Source organism: Pyxicephalus adspersus, chromosome 3, assembly GCF_032062135.1.
Source record: "Pyxicephalus adspersus chromosome 3, UCB_Pads_2.0, whole genome shotgun sequence".
Lineage (NCBI taxonomy): Eukaryota > Metazoa > Chordata > Amphibia > Anura > Pyxicephalidae > Pyxicephalus > Pyxicephalus adspersus.
In genome coordinates, this window is record NC_092860.1 from 83,085,799 (window position 1) to 83,106,985 (window position 21,187).

Sequence of the window (21,187 nt, forward strand, 5' to 3'; positions counted from 1 at the left end):
GTGGTGAATGGCACTGAGAGGATGGCATCAGCACGATTCTCTGTATCTCTTAGGACTTGCCAACTGCTGTAAAGGATTGAGAAAGTACCCATCGTACCACCTGACAGAAAGTTATGTATATTAAAAATATTTTGTGCATTAGGGGAGCCCTAAGTAGGAACAGCTGTCACTTGTAGGGAATCAAAGAAGCCAAAGCTTAGCAAGTCTGGAACATTGGGCAGCAAAGCAAACCTTCATACAGCACTCCCTGGCAAATGCAGAGCCTATGTACTTTGAGCAGCACGCACACACAATATGTTATCCTAATCAATGAGTTGTTTCCCTTTAACTGTAGCCGAATGTTAATGTTCTGATATTGCCCAAGGATATTTCCTAAACTTCCTTCTAATGATGAAATGAATCAGTGCTGAGTCATCCAGCCATGGATATTTTGTTTCCGCTTTGTCTGTCCCCTCTAGTCTAATAATCTGTAATATAAAAGGTAGTGGATGAAAATGCAGACAAGAGTTAATTATGACACTGATTTATCAAAAAATAAATAAAACAAGTTTCCTTTTAAAGAAAAAATTTACTTTGTGAAATTTTGAATGATGCGAAGTGGAAATCAAAATGTGTGTACTAGGCCCGGGTTTTTATTATTGTACTGTGTTTTAATTGTTCTGATCATCACTGTCTCAAATTGAATGTGGGGTTCAATCCATTGTATAAACTCCCATAAGAACAAGATACAAAAACACATTCCTTATAATGTTCGTGTTGTTCCTCACATTGGAAAGATATTCTCTCATTTACTGAGTTTTCAGGATAGAAAGTGAAATCGCCCTAATAGGACACAAATTGCAAAAAAATAGAAATATATAGTAATGCACTGAAATTGGCTGTAATATTAAAGCAATATGCTATTTTGCAGTAGCTGTTTAGTCCTGAACAGGCGTCCTCCAGCACGATTCAAAGTTTCCATTTTATGATACTTGAACACATGTACGGACACATGATGTAAATTGGCAAGAGCTCCAAATGAGCATTTTAAATAGAAACGCTAAAGCGATGCTGGTTATATAAGAGAAAATTTCTCTGCATGCCCTCTGTAATCCAAGATTGTCTCTCATCCTCTATAATCTGATCTCCCCTGATGTCAGTGCAGACAGCTGATCCTGTCATTGAGATGAAGCAGGGAGGGCTGTGATCTCTAACAGGGAAAGGAGGGAAACATCAGGCTGAGATACTAATAGGCTGTGCAGGTGGAGGTGGGATGGTGTCCAAAATTACGTAAAAATTCAGAATCCCCTGATTACCCCCACAGCCAGTGTGTACAACCTCAAGCACAGAGCCAATCACATGACCCTGCCCACCAAATACATGACCACACCCATTTCCACACAGTCACGTCCGCCTTCACATGTGACCCCGCCCGTTTCATGTGCTGAAGCTTGCTGACAGAAAGTGGTCAGGCAGGCAGGCAGGCAGTTTCCTCAGGCCACTCAACACTTTTTTTTCAAATACTGTACTTAGAACAATGTAGTGTGCTGGATAGTGCCATACATCCCACACAGAGTATTAAAGCCCGTGGTATCAGGGCATTTCTCCTGCAAGGCGTCCAAAATTGTGGGCCAAGCTTTCTGTCAGTGCTGCAGACTATACCTGTGTGGCCCCATACACCCCACACCAGGCAGGTAGGAATATAGGCGGGGCTTAGGCCCAGGTGCATAGTTGGTGTTATCTATGTATGAGAATAGAATCAGAGAAATGCTGGGTATAATGACAGAGCTCAGAATGGGTATTAGAGAGGGCAGAAACAAATGACTTCTTACTTGAGATGGGTGCATATTATACTAGGGTGTAGAAAGGGTTAAATACACTCTCAGAAGATGAGAGCTGTAGCTGCAAAGCAGGACACAAGGAGTTAATCAGGCACCTGTAGTTTAGGTAGGTGGGCAGGGTCATGCGAGGAGTGGGCGGAGCAAATCTGCAATGCGCAGTACGGAGGTGAAGGGCTGACACGCGCTCAGTCTCGTGCACGCTGGCAGCTGGGCTGTACAGGTGATACTGTAATTGGGATAAAGCGGAGGGGGTGTGGTCTCCAGAGAAGGGGGCGGAGACATCAGGCTGGGATACTAATAGTGTGCGTAGGCTGGATGTGGGATGGTGAGTGGGGCTCCTGTGCAGGGAAGACAAGGCTCTGCATCTAACAGCAGCATGTGGGCAGTCTTGGTGTTGGGTATAATCACTGCTGTGTTTGCCTGGGTATGGTTCGGGGGCAGAGGGGAGAAGAATGGATCGGAGACACAGAATACAGCAGAACACAGACCTGAGACTGCAGAAACAGTGCAGGGGACCGAATGCAAAAACACTTCCCAGCCTGAGGAGTTGGAAAGTTCTGTGTCTGCACTGACCTCCCAAGCAGCACCAGGGGTTCGGGAGACCCAGGAGAGCAGCCCTGGGGACACTCAGACAGAAAATACCCCAGATGAAGCAAACCCTGACACCTTCAGTGAGAAAAGTAGAGATCTGTATAGGGAGCAGGAGCTGAACCACACAGCAAGCCATGCAGGGGCGAGCAAAGCAGGGGAGATGTATGGCCAACATCACAACCTGTCAGATGGGTCAGCACACCAAACAAAAGAGCAGATCACTCAGCTGGATGTAAATCCCTTGGCAGACATTGTGCAGAACAGAAGGGGAGATGTACACCAAATCACTGTCCCTGGGGCAGAGGCTGTGCAGAGCACTCAAGATGTCCTAAAAGTCTCATACAAGGAAAGGGAAGAGTTGGTGGAGATCAGGGCAGAAGTCAACCACTCTGCTGGTGTAGAAAAGCATGGGGTGCAAATCATGGAAGATATGAGACCCTCTTTTACCAAAGACGAAAAGTTAGTGGTTGCCACAGAAGTCTGCTGCTCTCTTGGTGAAGATCTTAAACCCTCAGTTGTCCCAGATAAAGTGATGTCCATCAGTGCCAAGACAGTGGATGACTTGATGCAGCCTGTTCATGTTCAAGATGATGGGCTAATTGAGATGAATGGAAGTGAAGATCATGTTCAAAAGGAGAATGCAACAGGTATCTTAAAAATGTATACATGGTTGAGTGATCAGTATCTTCCTTGAGGTCAAAAATGCCGCAATGTTTTTTTTTTTTTTTTTATTGTTATCCAAAATTCTAAAAAGGCGTTTTGTGCTGGACATACCTGGTGTCTTTATGTGTATTGCTTGTAAAATAGCTATGAGTTCTGCTGCCCTTTGCAATCCATAAAACCAGGATCTGTGCCTGGGTGGACAATTATTGTGCTGTTACATGGAGGATATTCCTAGCCTGGTGCAAGTAACATTGGGCCATTGTGGATGGTGGCAGTGTAGGTAAAGGCAAGGAAGAGTGTCTTATATTAGGTATTTATTTTTTATTGATTTAGGGCAGACACAGTTGCCTGAGATACGTTTAGGCTGGGTTTTAGATCTCTAAAAGATTTATAAAGAAAAACAAAAACTGAGTGCTGACTTGATTTTATGCAGGTTCCAGAGCTATCATTATGATCCTGGCTTCTACCAAGTAATTAACCAACCTGGTGAGAAGTCTTTCTGGCATTCTTGTTCCATGCCAATAACAATATAGTGAAGCCAGGAGGATAAAGCAGGCCTACCCCTGAACAAGTCACCTACACTAGCTGAAAAACATACCCTTCTTTAATGACAGCTCTTAATTATAAACCTTTAAAAACAAATGCATTGTAGTGTCCTACATCACCAAAAATACTACATTCATGTGTTTTTAATAGAATAGACTGGCAAAAAGTTAGAGGGTTTCCCTTCATTTAACTGCTTGCTGACAATGGGATTACAAGCCAGGCAGTGTTGAGGTACCTTCAGCAAAGACACAGAAATGAGAAGTTGATTGGGTTTTGGACTTTCCCTATATAAAAAAATGTGTGTGTGTGTATGTGTATATATATATATATATATATATATATATATATATATATATATATATATATATATAATGACTTTTCAAGTACTGCAGATAGTACAATCTGCAGTACTTGAAAAGTACAATCTGTTCCAAATCTCAGCCTGGAGGAGTGCGGATCTATAAATGGAGACAAAAGTGTGAGATACCAGTTTGGCTTTATTGTCTTGTTTCAAGCTACAATCCTAAATCTATAAAAACTTTAAATTTTTATTTATTATTTATTTATTTATTATTTACTTTATTATGATATGAAAACTTTGATAACGCTTCATGTTTTCATGTGGTGACTTGTGACATTTTTTTTTCCCATAGCGAGTCTTCAAGAGGATTTAACAAATGGCAATTTACAGAATGTTTCAGTTTCTCAGTTAAATAGATCAGCAAATGAAAATATTGACCAAGAACTTCAATCTTCTGAACAATCAGAATTGGCTGGTAAAAATCAGTCAGCTGCCCAAGTCAATGGCCACATATCACAAATGAACAACTTAACAAGTGAAAGTTTTCATGAAGAGGTATCCGTCCCCGAGAAATTAGAAGATGCAATTTTGACAAGTCATGTCAGTTCTACTGTGGACAAATGTAATGTTCTCTCACATTCATCTAATCAAGAAGAGGAAAGACCTGATTTAAAAGAATCAGACTCTGGGGATAATGGTTGCTTTGTCACTCAATATGATGCTGACTCTCAAAGGACAAAGAGGGTTGCTGCTGTACAGCCAATTCCACAGAGTGTAAGTCTAAGTTTCAAAGTGCACTATATCACACACTCCAACTCTCAGATGATTGCAGTCACAGGAGATCATGAGAAACTTGGTGAATGGGAAAACTTTGTCCCTCTGACTTCTGATAAAGATGGGTATTGGTCATATACAGTCACTTTGCCAGCTGATGCTAACATAGAGTGGAAATTTGTGATGGTGGAAAATGGGAAGATAAAACGATGGGAGGAGTGCAACAACAGGCATTTAAGAACCAACCATGAAGATATTGCTGCCCAACAGTGGTGGGGTTATCCATAACAGAAGTATTTCTAGATGTTTCTAACATATCCTCTTGGTATTTCTAGAGACTTTAGACTATGTCTTCTGTAGTAGAATGTAATTAGGAAAGATACAATAGTTTTGTTGGTTAGGCCTGTTACATTGTGAAACTGTAAGTTTGCTCAGTGTAGTTTAATGATTACCTGGCTTTGTCTGGCCTTTTGAACTTTTAAGAATGTATTTACCAGTCTAGCTTTTAGGCCAGATTTTATTAGTTACAGCTTAGCCTACAAATATGTTTGTTTTGGTTGGTATGAATCAGAGGTAAGCAGTTGTCTGATGCTAAGCATACAAAATCTACTAAACCTGCTTATTAGAAATGTGGTCATTTATAGTTTTTGTTTCTTTATATTCTTAAACATTTGTTCTTGTTGTCCATAGGTGTATGTAAAAAAAAAAAAAAAAAAAAGAGATGCGGTTTTATATAGTTTATTATATATTTGTAATAGAATCCAGTGCAATAAAGGTATTTTTGAATGGAAAGTTAAAAAGTATTAAGCTGTGTTTTTTTTTTTTTTTGGTTTTGTTTTCTATACCAAGGATTTAATTTTTGTGAACATGCTCTGTGATGCCTACATGTATTTGACCAATGGCAAAAACCCATCAATGTGTTCCCCTGCCAGCCCATCAAACGTAGGCTGCGTACACATGCCATATAATTGTCTTCCAAGACAAATGGTCTTGCTCCTCTTGGGTGAATTTGACATAAACAATGGTTGCCCAACATCATTTATCAATCTGCCACGGTGGCTTGATGAATGATAAGTGGAAACGAGCCTATGTCAATCAAGGTGTATAGTGTTTATATGATTACCAAGGGTGCTCTTCTCAATCTTATTCTAAGTTCAGCAAAAGGACCTCCTAGATTGTAAGCTCTTTGGGGCAGGGTCCTCCTCTGTCACTGTCTGTATCTGTCTGTCATTTGCAACCCCAATGTAATGTACAGCGCTGTGTACTTTGTTACATAGTAAATCAGATTGAAAAACCCATAAGGTCATCAAGGTAAACCACTAGGGAAATAAACATATCTCAGATAAAAAACCCTCCAACAAGGGGAACATTCCTTGCTGATTTCTTGAGGCAATCAGATGTTCCCTGGATCACCGGTCACTGTTATCTTTTCTTTAAAGCCTTAATACACAGTTATATTCTGTGCTTCTAGAAAAGCATCCAGCTTCTTCCTAAAGCAATCTACAATAGTTGTTGAAACTACTTGCTGAGGGAGCTGATTCCACATTTTCACAGACCTTACAGTGAAGAATTCCTTCCTAATCCAGAGCTTTTCCTCCAGACACAAAGAGGTTGGTGTAAAATAAATAATGTTTAATATTAAACTGACATTAGACAATAAAAAAAGTGGGATCAGCAGCGGAGCATCTTTTGTAGTGGCAGAGACAACAAATGAGACTGAGAAATATCAAGCAATGACAAAAGGCATTGAATTGCTCAGCCTAGCAGACTGCACCTATATTTAAAAATCAAAAATGTGAACTTTCCCAATCCAGAATGTCAACACAATAGCCAGGTGACATAAATTAAAAAGTAGGTCTAAATAAAGGTAGCTCATTTCATCTCTCCCAGGAAAGTTATTCTTTAACTTCAGCTTGGTGATTGGCTACTTTGGCAACAAGCACTAAGTTGCTTGCCCTGCATTTGTGCCCTGTTTTCTCCTTTCAGGCACCAGCAATACATCAAAGTGTAAAGTGTTTATGATAAACCTTGTGGCAGGTAATGTAGAGAGCATGCAAAAAATCTAAACTGGCTAGTAAAATAAGTCTGTTTTTAGTATTGGTTTACTTTAAAACCCGACTATGGCCTAAACTTGTATTTAATTTTAGAGTGGGTGGGAAAGGTTTAGAGTCTTCGTCATGTTTTTTTGGCTTCCACTGAAGATATTTTCCCAGGACAGAAATTGATGGAACATCTTGGCAATGGTAATATAGACATTTCTTTTAATTATTTTTAGTATGTCATTCTTCTGCAATTTATTTATAGCCATTAATGACCCTGACTTTGTGACAACCACTCCTCCCAATTTCTGCTGTTGTTAAAGAACAGGGTGGGGGCTGAACCAAAGAAAATATTATTTTAACACTATCACATATGCTCTCCAAATATACCAGGCACCCTCACTCAAAAAATGCCTACACTGGCTAATTATTGAACATATTCTCCTTAACATATACAGGATATCACCATATTGCAGTTACCTCCTATACAGTGAGAAATCTGTTCTCCTGAATTTTGAGGTATTGATGAGCAGTGTTGGCAGATGCAACTGACTGCTTTTTCTATTGGGCAACATTAGGGACAGTGACAAGTTTTTGAACTGTTTAGAAAATAAGCATTCAACAAGTTAGGTGGTATATATTAGCCAAGAACTGAAGTACAAGATAATTTTCTGCAAAGCAAAATGCTGCCAGGCCTTTTTTAGTTTGCTTTTAGTTTTTATACTTGTTTACTTCTATTTTACCACCAGTGACTCTAAACACTGCATTAAGTGTATGCCAAGCAGAAACTTGGTACTATAAAATTTGGATCCATAAATACATAAACATAATCTGTTGTGTTCAGAATATTAGCAGTGTGTTTAAATAAAATTGAATAAAGAACAAAATACAAGTAGTCCCAGGGTTACATACGAGACAGGGACTGTAGGTTTGTTCTTAAGTTGAATTTGGAAGTCTGAACAGGTACATTATTTTAATAAATGCAATTAGGACAGATGTTTGTTTCAACATATTATTAGGCAGCGTGGTGTCAGTAACTGTATAAAATCCTCACTGTGAGCTAATCACAAACAAAGCAAAAAAAAATCTCTATGGATGGAGCCTAGACATTCAATAACTTCTGGAGCAAGCTGTGTTTTGGTATGCAAAAAGAAGTAACTGCAGAGTTTGTCTCGGGCAAGAGTTACAAGCGGGTGCAGAAAGAGTTTTCCCCCCTAAGATCACCCACAACCTCAGCTGTGTTTAGTAAAATATTTCTTCTGCAAGTCATGCAAACTGCCCCTCCCTGTTCAAGCCTCTGTTCTGCACACGAGTGAGCAGGGAAGCCCCATCTGTATCAAGGAGGCGTGCGTATGTCAGATGTCCTTAACCGGGGGACTACCTGTAATAGCCTTTATTTCCATACATGTAAATGCATTGGGAACAATACACATTCTATTCCAAATCAAAACATGAAGAACAATATATCAATATATGTGTTATTCCTTTACAAAAATGAAAGAAAACGAAATCTTAGGCTGTTCAAAAAAAAAGAAATTGTTTCTGCATTTCTTTACAAACATTTACTGTATAAACTGAAAAATCTTTCAAAATTGTGCTTTCCTTAAAATCACTGAACTAATATTTAGTGGTATAACCACTGTTTCTGATAACCATATGCATATCAGTGTTGCATGTAGTCCACCAGCTTCTAGCACCTGTGAACAGGTTTTTCCAGCCCATTGTGATTGGACTTCATTTCACAATTCTTTGTTTTGTCTCTAGCTGCATTTTTTTATGTCATCCCACAAGTTTTTTTTTATTAGATTAAGGTCTGGGGATTGGGCTGAGTACTCTATACCATCAATCTCATTGGCCTGGATCCAATACATTGCTAGTTTACTGGTGTGTTTGGGTTGTTGTCTTGTTGAAACACCCATTTTAAGGGCATTTCCTCCTTGGCATAAGGCAACATGACCTCTTCAGGTATTTTGATGTTTTCATATTGATCCGTGATCTCTGGTAAGCAATAGATAGGCCCAACACCATAGTATAAGAAACATCCCTATATTATGATGCCATAATGCTTCACTGTCTTCACAGTGTACTGTGGCTTGAATTCAGTGCTTGAGGTGTCGTCTGACACACTGTGGGTGTCCCTTAGACTCAAAAGAAACAATCTTTCTTTCATCTGTCCACAAAATGTTGCACCATTTCTCTTTATGCCAGTCAATGTGTTCTTTGGCAAACTGTAGCCTCTTCAGCATGTATTTTGTCAACACTGGGACTTTGCAGGTGTTTCTCGATGATAGCTTAGCTTCACATAGGTGTCTTCTCATTGTAACAGTATTCATGGGGAACTTTAGACCTTCTATGATTTATGGTAGTTTTCTGTTTTCGTCCATGTCTTTCAGGTTTGGTTGCCATTTTAAAGCATTTGAAATCTTTTAAGCTGAGCCTATCATTCTCTGCACTTTTTTAAATGTTTTCCACTCTCCAATAAACTTTTTATTCAAAACTTGCTGTTCTTCATCACAATGTCTGGCATGCTCGATTTTACAGCGTGTACATTTGCTGCATTCCTTCCTTAAAGCGTACTTATACTCAGAATTTTTACTTTACATAAAGGGGTAGAGAACCCGGAGCCTTTTTGCTCAGGAGTGCTGGCTCCGTGACAAATGATGGGACGGCGCGGGACCAGACGCCGGACACCCTCGGAGTAATCGGTCTGCTCTGCGGGATTGAATGTGTTTTTGTTTTTTTGGGTATAGTTCCTCTTTAAATAAGGGCCTTAATTGACCTATTATTCTGAACACAACTGTATATACACTCTCCAGCAATTTTATTAAGTACATCTTGCTAGTACTGGGTTTGTCCCACATTTGCCTGCAGAACTGTGGTAAAGACGTGTTAATTAAGTGCTGAACACATTCAATTTGGTCTAAATTGACATGATAACATCACACAGTTGCTGCTGATTTGTCAACGTACATATTGTGAATCTTCCATTCCACCACATTCCAAAGTTGCTCTTTTTGGATTGAAAACTGATTGTGGAAGCCATTTTAATAAATTCATGCTCCAGTTTGAGATGATTTAGGCTTTGTAAAATAGCACATTATCCTACTGGAAATAGTCATCAAACGATTGGTAGACTGGAGACATAAAAGGATGGACATGGTAAGCAACAATAAAAAGGTAGGTTGTGGCCAATAAAGTGTTTGTGTGCTTATCAATTTACTAACCTAAAAACCGTTTTACACCAGCAGCTGTTCACAAATAAGCAGCAAAAGATACACAGATACTGACATAGTAACGTCTAAAACGTTAGTTTTTCTTTAGTTTTTTAATTGCACTGCAGAACGCATTTTTTGTTGAGTTAGATTTTACACTTACTAATTTTTGGGTGGTGAATCCAGAAATGACCAGTTTTTTGCTATCACATCCAGTTTTTACAATACAGGGTACTCACCATTTTTGGCAAAAACACCAATTTTACATACAGTTGACAATCGAAAATATGACCATTGATAATCTGGATCCTTCAATTTCCCGGGATGAATTTCAGATCGCATTTTCAATACAGGGACTCCAGTACACTGGCCACTAATGTTTTCATGGCGCTGTTCTGCAGAAACAGCTGTTAGGTCTTAAACGGACCATAAGACGCACCCAGGTTTTAGAGGAGGAAAACAAGAAAAAAAATATTCTGAACCAAATTGTATAAATAAATATTTAATAAATTATATACGTTAATATTTGGGAATTATTTGTTCCATGCATTGCTAATTGCTACACTGTCATAGTAATCACACAGTATTTTGCCTATCACACTAGCTCTGCTAGAGAGAGAGAGGAGAGAGAGAAATAGAGAGAGAGAGAGAGAGAGACATTGCATGGCAGAACATTGCACGTGCATTGCATGGCAAAACATTGCATTACAAGACTATAGTGACAGGAAAGCTACAGCTCACCTGTCATAGGTGCACAAGAAACCCAGCACTGCTCACCTCAGACTGCCCTCTCTGCCTCTCTTTCCACTCCCCACTGTTACACGGAGCCTTCTCACACTGAAACACATCCCCAGCATGCCTATAGATGTGCAGCTGGGGGTGCTAGGAAACAGCAGGGAGGAGTAAGGCAGGGCTTTCTGCACTGCCTGATGATTTATTGCAGGGCCCCTTGAAAAGGGTGGAACTGCACTGCACCCGTTCCCCTTCTCTCCCCCTAGGAAGTGTGTACGATCCAGCTGCAGAACGGAGGCGCCATGCTGCAGGGGGGATGCTTATAGCTTTTCCTGGAGTGTTTAGTGTTAGGACAATCCCGCCGGTTGCTCCAACAATAGTCAGCCATCATATGTACAATCCATCTACCCTGATACCATCCTTCCATGACCTTCAAATTTTGGTGGAATCGTTCACCTTGCTCATCACTGACTGCACCAAGGTTTTATGGAAAGTTAGAAAGATGGCTGCTTCATCAGACCCAGTTTCATATGCAGAGACTCATGTAGAATGTTTGGATCAAGTGGCTCATGTAGAATGTTTGGATCACCTGGTTTTAGGGCAGATCATGGAGGCCAATTCCTTTCCACCCAATGCCTCTCACGAGCTCTGCTGTCCCACGTGCACAGATAACAGGGATACTTGGTCTTTCGGCGTTGCTGACCAAGAAGGAAGCATACCATTTTTTTTTTTTTTTCAGGCATTACATTACTTTTTATTGGCATTTGAAGGATTGCTGTGTGCATTGTCGAATATGCTTTACATTTGTAATATTTATGCAACAGTAACATTTTCACATTAGTTCTAGACACCAGCAAAGCTTAATATCCAATGTTCTGACTATAGTCATATAGACATGCTCACTAAAATGGTCAGTTTTTGTGGAACATTATTATTCAAACATCATTTTTTGGATAATAAGGCAGATGTACTTACAATTTAAAGAGCACACATATAAAGTTCTGTAGACCACCTTTTCAGATTTGGTCAATTGTCATCAGACACTCTTCTGAATCCTCTATACAAGCAGTTTTCTGGCTGGATTCAGCCACAGAAGTCCAGAGGTGAGGAAGCATACCATTTTAAGGACAACACAGACGACCCAATTGTGTTGGTGATATTGCAACAACTCAATGACTCTCTTTATGTCTGCATATTCTTCAGAAAGAGAAACTGAATGGACAATTGGGACTGACCCAAATATATTGCCATTGTGAAGGAGGACACACTTTAAGCTCCACTTTGAGCTATCGATGAATAGTCGCCATTTAAAGATTGGTTATAGAGTTATAGATTGGAATTCCAAATTCCTCCATTAAACCAGGTATGTTATGGCAATGCACAAAGCCACTGTCATTTCTAAAGTACCGCAGGAATGCAATTTCTCTGGTTCGAAGTATGATACCTTCGTTCTTTTTTCAAGTAAGTTTTTCTCACGCAGTCTTGATACTAGGAGTTCTGAAGCCTTCTTCGATAGTCCCAAATCACGTGCCAAATCACTTAACTCATGCTGATCAAATCCCTTACAAACACAGTCCCCTTCGATTTCAAACTCCATCATTGTTGTAACCTAGTTCATCACCATAACCATGTTCTCCAAGAGAGGGTAGTGTAACGAAAACCAGCACTGGGATTTCACCTGAATGAGCCACTGGGTGTTTAGTCGATGGAAGATTAGGATACCCTATGTTACATGTATTTTTCTTTCACTTTCTGTCACTGAAATGATCACCTGGCTCTCACCAAACCATAGGTATACTAAATGACATCTTATCACCTGTTCCCTTTGTCCACATCCGTAAACCCTCCACACACTGTTTGCACACTTTATGAGGGGCCCAAGCCTTAACTTGACTTGCTCTACAAATGTGCTGACGTTAGCGCTTTGACGGGGAATGGTGAAACTGCCACAGATATAACAAAATGAATCAGGGTTGTTTAGGGACTTACGATGAGAAACAGCATAGTCAGACATGATCTGCAAGAAAGAAAATACGTGTGTAAGTGGAAAAATAAATTTTGCTTATTCTTTATGTAGAGCAGCCCACAAGCTCTGACCACACTGTTTGGTGTGTAAATGAATAGCCTATACAAATCCACGCTACAGTAATTGCAGTTATATAAGCAGTAGAGAAAAAACCTGACGTGATAGAAGAAAACTAACCGCACTTTCAGAATCAGCATACCTATTTTAGTGGAAATAAGCTTAAAAACCGAAGTTAACAAAAAATGTGTTGAAAATTGTTCCCCAGTGTAATATACAGTTCTTTGTCCTCGGCTGATGCTTTGTTGAATTGGTGGAACACAATTACTTCGTCAGATTGACTGAGTATAGTGACAAGCTGGGTGGAGCTCCTATCATTGTTTTGAAGTTATCTGACAACGGGGCAGCTGAGGACAGCTGTCTTTGCCCAATCCCTTGCAGGATTGGCATACACAATGAGAAGAGCTCCGCCCAGGTGTTGTCATTGTCATATACTGTCAATGTGGGGGAGAACTGAAGACAGCTTTCATTGGCTAATTGCTGATCTGCCGAAATTTTTACGCATGATCATTTTTGGGGTTTACAGAGAATGGTCTGAAAAGGGAACATAGTAAGCATCAGTTCTTGGCTAACTTCTTGCCCTATTGGTTTTAAACGATGACAAGAGCTCACCCAACTGGACAATGCTCTTGTCATTGTGCAGCAAAGATGCAATACAATCATCTGATCACTGCGGGATCTCATATTTAGACATTACTGGACCTGGCACATGTAATTATTAGTTAAAAAAACACAAAGATATGAATGTGTAAATAAGCATTTTTGGGAAAAGCGAAAAAAATTGCTGATCTTACGCATGCTCAGTGAGATCGGTACGTTTTTTTTCCAACCTCTGTCACTTGATCTCGCACCGGAAGAAGAGGCGAAGATGGCTGGGGCGACGTGGGACCTAGTGAAGTACACCTTCAGACCACTGCGCTGTGGGATTGAAGGTGTTTTTTTCATTTTGGGCATTTTTAAGTTTACTTCCTCTTTAAGACAAAAACCTATTGCATCTAAATGCAAATGAGTGACATTATCATGCTAATTATCCATTGATTGCTATAAAAAATGTGTTTTGACAGCTATGCCTAAAAATAAATTCTCACTAGGAAAGTGCACCTATTCCCCTATTCACCTTCCTCCCTTAAACAATTTTGGTGGCAATACTATGTTTAGGAGCTTTGCAATTACCAAAAATTAACAACAAAAAGTCAGCAGCTGACACTAGATTTAAACATTTGGTTATTCTTACCCATATTTTAACATGCTTTTTAAAATTTTTGCTTTCCGCACATGACCTTATGAATAATCTTTTGGTTTGGTTTACCTTCTTGACTGATTATAATTGGAGGTCATTTTGGATAGGACCCCTTAGTAATAATTTTGCGATACAGCTCTTCATTAATACAGCAGGAGCCATTTGTTTTTGGCATATTTTCAGGATGCATGGTTTTAGGGTAAATGGCCACTGGAGTGGGCAAAATCAGGTTCGACAAGGAACCTTGCTTTTCTTGAGATATTTCTGGTGGAGGTGGCAGTATTTGTGTGAGGACAACTTTAGTTAACCATTTCATTGTTTTTCATTCAGAAAATATGGCAATGGTTACAGCCTTAAATGAGTTGATGGTCAGGCAACTCATATTGTCTTGTCTGAAGTTTACCATACACTTACATGCAGTGCATGTTCCAGGCATTTTTAGCGAAGTTGCTGACACTCTGGGCTTTTTTTCACTAAAGATTTTATTTCACTAAAGATTTAATTATTCCACAGGCTATAAAAGTTTAAAGAAAGGAAATGAAGACAAGGGACAGAGGGTGGACAGCGATCTTTTGCTTAATGGCCCAACTTTATGGAGGGCTTCAACTCTTGTGTTGTGTTGATAAAAGAGGTTGCTATCAGCAGCAGGAACTGGGGTCAGAAGCAGTCAAGCATATTGGCAGGTGGGAATCCAAGTTTTTAAGAAATGTAAACCCTCATTTAGTAGCAGTTAAGCACAACAGATATTGTAGGGAGGAAGCATGACTTCAGCCTTTTAGATCCCTAGGATTTTCTTGGATTTCTTGGATTCATGCAGCCTTTTTGTTTGTGGTAGAAAGAAGATTAATGGAAGCCACATCTTCATATCATAGTTACATAGTCAGGTTTGAAAAAGAACAGTACAAACAGCTGGTAAATGGAGAAAAGTACAGCTTTGAACTATAAAAATGAAATAAAATTATAGTTTAACTTTTTAAATGAAAAATGCATTAAGGTACTGTAACTAAAGTTTTTTTGTATTAAAATGTATACTTTACATAGTTTTAGAATCTGCAAAAACAAACATTTTACAAGCTATACACAATAAGAATAGTTGCATATACCAAATTGGGTATTTTTTATTGCAGTGTAAAGTACAATGGTATGCAGTAATCCATAAGGACCAATCATAAATTAGCAAAGTAAAATAGCATTGTTTGTGGAAAAATGTGACAGTTATTTTAAAAAACACAGAAATATTCAGGTTTCTGCAATTCACTATTTATACCATGATTTGAGAAAGGGCTGTAAACGTAATAAATAAAGTGCACTGGATTATTTATGTCAATGATTTCTGGCTCTCCTGCTATATTAGCAATCGTTTTCATGATTCCCAATCATTAGTGACATTTCTGAAAAAGAAAAAGCTAATGTCAAACATAAGTCTTCCAAATTTAACACTGGCCTTTACACATCCTGGTAAAACATGCACTGCATAAAATCTTATTCTAAGTACATTAAAGTTTTAATTGGCTAATTACTAAAGACATCTTAAGGGATTTAAATAATCACTTGCTCTTGGCTTCCATGACTGCTGCAGTTGGTTCTTCTAGATTCTAAATTTTCCAGAAATGGACATGACTACCTAGGTTATTGGCTTTGTTTCAGTAAACCATTTACCTGGCTATTGATTTGCGTTCTTTTTATTAGGTTTTTTTATGGAATACAGATTTTGGAAAGAGGATGCTAAAAAAACAGCCTACATATAAAGCACAATTGTATTAATTCAATTACGTATCCTTTGATAAATGTATTTACTCTTCTCCTAAGTGAACAATGTTATTTGCAAGAGGCCAAAAGCAACTAACTAGAGCGGATTTGTCCATCATATGGCCTGACAAGCTGTTTGGCTGGCCTGAATGATATTCAACATTTATCAGTCATGGGTGTTGTTTACTCTAATGGAAATTGTCTGTGGAAATTTTATTACTAAATGTCTGTTGCAACATGCCACAGCTGATATTGGTACTTGGCTCTCCCTGCAGTTCAAGCTTGTAGAAAGTTATAGATGTTTACAGCGTAAATTGCCTCCAGTAACTGCTGAATGTAAAATCTAGTGTAAAAAATGTGTATTTTTTTAGTGTGTTTTGCATAATTTTTTGTATACGGTTCTCTTAAGGAAATAATAGTTGTGAATTTACTAGGAAGTTTCTTACCTGAAGATCCTTTCAGTAAAAGCACTTTGTGTAGGAGGCTGACAATGTTATACCCCTATGCAATTAGCAGCAGTGTTGTCAGTCTGCTGTGTGTCCTCAAGAAAACTAATTATATTGCAAAATTATATCTGCAGTATATTGGCTACTTCCTGTGGAAGGGAGTGCGTACAGCGACTAACATGTGAAAACAGACCCTCACTGCAGAACACAATTCACGTACCATTTGTTGTTCTGTGCTTATTGTGCTGTGCTGTCATAAAAGAACGGTGCATGTCTAGATTTTGTTTGATTGCAATGGAATCAGTGTTAACGTGAATTACCATTTGAGTGATAGAGCCTTGTAGTTCTTAGTCCAAATTAAAATTTTACCAATGTTTTGTTTACTTTGAAGTCTAAGACTCAAATTTCTAACACTATTTCTGTAAACTGGATGAATCTTGCCTACCTAAATATCATTGCCAAGTGATTGTGTGATCCCCTGTCAGCATTAGTTAATCCAAGGATTCTTATACTGGAGAAAAAGAATACACATATCAGAATACTGGCCTGTTTTTCTGCTTACCTATATTTTTCATCTTCAGATCTTCAGCAATGGTTTGTAAACATTCCAATCTGTGCTGAAGTATCTGACAGGTACTATTTGTAAGTTCTTTATACTGTTCACCTATAAAATAAATTGCAGGAATTAAAACTGACGTCCATAAGTTTGTAAGTACATATCTTATTTTAGTAATTGAAATCTGATAAAATGCTAGATAGAATTCAGAAATGATTAGTGAATGATAACTATCTTAAGGCACACAAACAAAGCTGCTGTAATGCTTATAATCACTTGGAAATTGAGAATATTGTCTTGTTAATACTAACATAATATTACCCCCCTCTTGCACAATGGTAATTACTCAAATTCCTATATCCTATTTGTACTAATGTACTAACATCTATAAATAATTCCAGTGATAAGTGAATGCAAGATAAGAATGTAAAACAAAACACACTTATAAAATAAAATCTGTAAACACCTCTGTAATGCATATTTGTTCCAAGTTAATGACTTGTTTAGCAGTGACAGCTCCTATATTTCTTTCCTCACTAGATATACCGGTAAGTTATTACCCACGCTTGTATCCATGTATATGCTAATGATGACCTCCAGGTAAACAGCTGGATATACACAGTGAAAACACATATTTATATACTGTTTTTAGACAAAGGATTAGTCATTATTTACCCCAAATTTTCTAATCCAGGCAATGCTGCCAAACATCAAAGTCTAATGCTCTATCTCCATAGCAGCAGCAGCAGCAGCACAATTTGGCCAAAAATGCTATTTAAAACATACCTCCAGCTCACTGATCAGCAGGTAAGTTGGACTACATTTATGCTACATCGTGTGGGTCAGTGAGAAGAATGCCCATTACACTGGAGGTCAGGAAAGAATGCCTGTCCTTATTGTGGTGGTCAGAATACCACCCTTACAGACAGTAATAAGATCATTGTTGTAAAGCTGCCATCTCTATCAAGTGGTTGTAGACCTAGAAGTATGCAGACATTATCAGATGGAGGTCCGTCATGAATCCCTAGAAATTGCTGGAGAAATTCTAGTGTTCCATAGATACCCAGTTAAGAATTGTTGGTCTAATAAAGAAAAGCCATTGTTGAAAGGGTTTCTAGGTACTATTTAAGAACATACTACTTTAAAACCATGCATAGGGTTTATTAGTATAGTAAACCTTTTCATTAGGTTTATATTACAAAAAATATTACCATCTTCTCCAGTTCTTCTGGAGCTCGCAACCTAATTCCTAACCTAATTCCTAAGTGCCCAATAATGATGCTTCTCTCACACATGCACAATGGAGTTGCATTTTCTTGGCACTTGACATGGGGCATCTGTAATGTGGAAATCCAACATTTACAGTTGACACTAGGTGAGGGGAGATTTTCAATTCTGGTCATCTGTTCCAGTGGCACCAATTCAGGATAATAATCCCTGTTTGTCTGAAACAGGTAGTAAAGGATCATGTCCCCAAAAGAAAAGAAACAGCAACAACCCAAAAAAAGGTTCTAACTATTAGATCAGAAAATAAAACGAGTAATTCACAGATAAAAATGACATACCATTTGGAAAGCTATCAGCATAGACATGTTCAAGGAAATGATTTCTGTCCAATTTGTCACAGATATCAGTATCAGTAGTTGGAGCTGTCAGCAATGAATGTACTGGAGATCTTGGTAGAATTTCTTTGCTTTTGTAATGCATTTTCAGAGGGGAGGTATAACAGGGGCTCACTAAAATAGAGAAACAATTAATACACAAAAGAGACCCACATTTTTTAACATTTATCCAAAAGTTATCCTCACTGGACCCCTCCTTACCTTCCAACTACCGTCCTATCTCCCTTCTCCCATATATCTCCAAACTCCTTGAACGCCTTGTCTATAAAAGACTCCACCTACTAGATTGTAAGCTCTTCGGGGCAGGGTCCTCTCCTCCTGTATCACTGTCTGTATTAGTCTGTCATTTGCTATCCCTATTTAATGTACAGCGCTGCGTAATATGTTGGCGCTATATGAATCCTGTTTAATAATAATAATAATAATAATAATAATAATAAAGTTGAGGAGGTGTTACAACACACACAGAAATTTTTTCACACAGGAAGTGAGGTGGTATTCAAACAAATTGAGGGAAATTTCCATCTTGGACAGTTGTAAAAAGAAAACAAACACACAGGGATTCTAACCATATCCCCCATTTGGTTGGTAACACCTAAGTAGCAGTGAGTGAAAACCAAGCATTACACTAAATAGTACAACATTACCAGATAGAAGGAGAAAAAAAGAACGTTGGCAAAAGTTCGAGTTAGGAAATCAAAACAAAAGGTCAGGTCAGGCAATCTTAAGGTCAAGATCTAAAACAATAGAAACTGAAAGAAGAACCAGGTCAACCTGAAATAACCAGTTAAGCATGCCATCATGTTAGCTCTGGCTTTACATAACACTACTTAGTTAAGAATTTATTGTGGCATTGGTCATCTATATCCAAACTGAAAAATAGTCTGGAATGGAGGTTTACAGTACAATAGTAAGTGTTGTGGTAGGACAATAAGTGTCCTGTTTGACAAATCATTAGTTAAAAACTACAGAAAAGAAGCTTAAAAAATGGAAACCTAGTGCACCCACTGCATCCAAGGTTTGGTAGGCTACAATTTATAAACTTTTTCTTTATAGGTTTAGACACACATTAAAGCCCAAATCCAACCAAAACGTTTTCTTTCCTATTTTAGGACAGATAGGAAGCGATGTTAACCTCTGTTTGTTTATTTGTGGATGGTGTCTAATTTAAATAATTGGAAATTTTTAAGTGGAAAAACAGACTGCAGGTAAAGCTCCGTCAGATGTTTACCTCCTGTGTCTTCCTGATCCCCCATTTCATGTCTACCTACTAGACAAACAGAAATGAAGGGAACTAGTAAAAGGAATGGAGGAGCTCAGCTATGAGGAGAGATTAGCTGAACTGAATCTATTCTACCTTAAGAAAATAGGTATAAGGGGGGATTTGATCACCCTGTGTAAATATATAAATGGTCCATATAGAGAACTCTCTTCCTGATTATTCACTTTAAGATCGTTACAAAACAAGAGGACACTCTTTGCATCTGAAGTAAAAGAAGTTTAAGCTCTGGTTAAAGGAAGACATTCTTCACTGTAAGGTCTGTGAAAATATGGAATCAGCTCCCTCAGGAAGTAGTTTCAGCAACTACTATAGATTGTTTCAAGAAAAAGCTGGATTTTCTAGTAACACGTAAGGATTTTTTCCCCTTTTGGAGCAAATTGAACCAGGGTTTTTTGCCTTCTGCTGGATCATAGTGGTTGAGCTTGATGGACTTATGTCTTTTTTTCAACCTGATTAACTATGTAATTATATGTAGGGGAAATGCCCCACAATTGACCTATTTACTGTTCTTACGGCCTATCTAAAATGAAAAAAAAAAAAAGTCAGGAGCTAGTCCGTATTAGTTTGCCACATATATGTGCTACATAAAAATAGGAGGACTTTAAATGAGACTTAAGCTATACTGATTCTGTTAAGGGCAATCAGTTCTCCTAGCTTGCAAAACCACTAAATGTCACCATAGGATACAAAAATAATGTAAATAAGTCCCTAAACTTACCAGAGTTAATAGGTGATAAGCAACCAACGTTATTTTCAAGATCAGTTGTGTGCAATGGTAATAGCTCCCTAAAAGCAGATGAAAATCATGAAAATGAAGTCAATATTTTATACAAATATTTTCAAGTTAAAGGATAGCTGCAATTTGCATCTAAAACACAAAAACAGAGGAGGACAGGTACTTTAGAAATTAATTGGTGCCCGAAGACTCACAGAATAGAATAGTCATGCTGGACTGCACATCCTGACAGCAGTGTTTACAGCCTCCTTGGCTGCTTCACATGCCCAGTTGAGTCTCAATGGCCTGGACAATGAGACCAGTTTGATTATATATAATATTATTTTTTATATTGCTGTTAAACTAGATGCAAACATTCTTTGATTGCTAAAAATATGACTTGAATCTGAAAGCTGAGAGTGCCTGTAGCAGTAGAGTCTGAAAAAGAAAGGATTCAGTTACCAGAAAGATATTTATTCTTACTTAGAAATATGGGTTGGTGTATTCTCATTTTTCATACTTGGTGTCACAAGTGCTTCATCTTTAAAGGGTGCACAAGGTAAGCCATCTGAAAGATTTATTGCCTCCTTAGAGGGTTCCATCATGTTAAAATTAGCAGGTGACTGAAACAGTAAACAACAAAAGAGTCAGCAAAAAACTGGACTGGAAAAATAGTTTTACAACTTTAATGGGTACATTTTCCAGTTCATCAGGTGCTTAAGGCCATTCCCCTTGTTGTCACCCCTTAGCAAGAATATACAGTTTATGTTCAGATGTATTGAAAAAAACACAAACATTTTAGAATATTCAGTTTTA

General features: G+C 38.3%; 2 protein-coding genes across 3 annotated transcripts in view; one reads left to right on the forward strand and one right to left on the reverse strand.

Annotated features, from left to right (window-relative positions):
* Positions 1-2,122: 2,122 nt before the first annotated feature.
* STBD1 (starch binding domain 1) lies at positions 2,123-5,498 on the forward strand. The gene is made up of 2 exons (XM_072405477.1): positions 2,123-3,058; positions 4,274-5,498. The coding sequence occupies exons 1-2, from the start codon at positions 2,143-2,145 to the stop codon at positions 4,981-4,983; spliced, it is 1,626 nt and encodes a 541-aa protein (XP_072261578.1). The 5' UTR covers positions 2,123-2,142; the 3' UTR covers positions 4,984-5,498.
* Positions 5,499-14,851: 9,353 nt separating this feature from the next.
* The window catches only part of CCDC158 (coiled-coil domain containing 158), a 29,230-nt gene continuing 22,894 nt past the window's right edge, over positions 14,852-21,187 (reverse strand). The window contains exons 19-23 of one of the 2 annotated variants that reach the window (XM_072405480.1): positions 20,855-20,958; positions 20,375-20,442; positions 18,318-18,488; positions 16,759-16,860; positions 14,852-15,392 (exon numbers count right to left, since the gene is read on the reverse strand). In XM_072405480.1, the coding sequence (XP_072261581.1) occupies positions 15,352-15,392; positions 16,759-16,860; positions 18,318-18,488; positions 20,375-20,442; positions 20,855-20,958 (486 nt within the window). In that variant the 3' untranslated portion in view covers positions 14,852-15,351. Of the gene's footprint in view, positions 15,393-16,758; positions 16,861-18,317; positions 18,489-20,374; positions 20,443-20,854; positions 20,995-21,187 lie in introns of both variants that reach the window. The other variant, XM_072405478.1, reaches the window with a different exon arrangement.

Coding starts and splice junctions, on each gene's coding strand:
- STBD1 (XM_072405477.1), top strand. CDS start 2,143: ATGGTGAGTGGGGCTCCTGTGCAGGGAAGACAAGGCTCTGCATCTAAC. Junction 3,059..4,273: donor TCAAAAGGAGAATGCAACAG/GTATCTTAAAAA, acceptor TTTTTCCCATAG/CGAGTCTTCAAGAGGATTTA.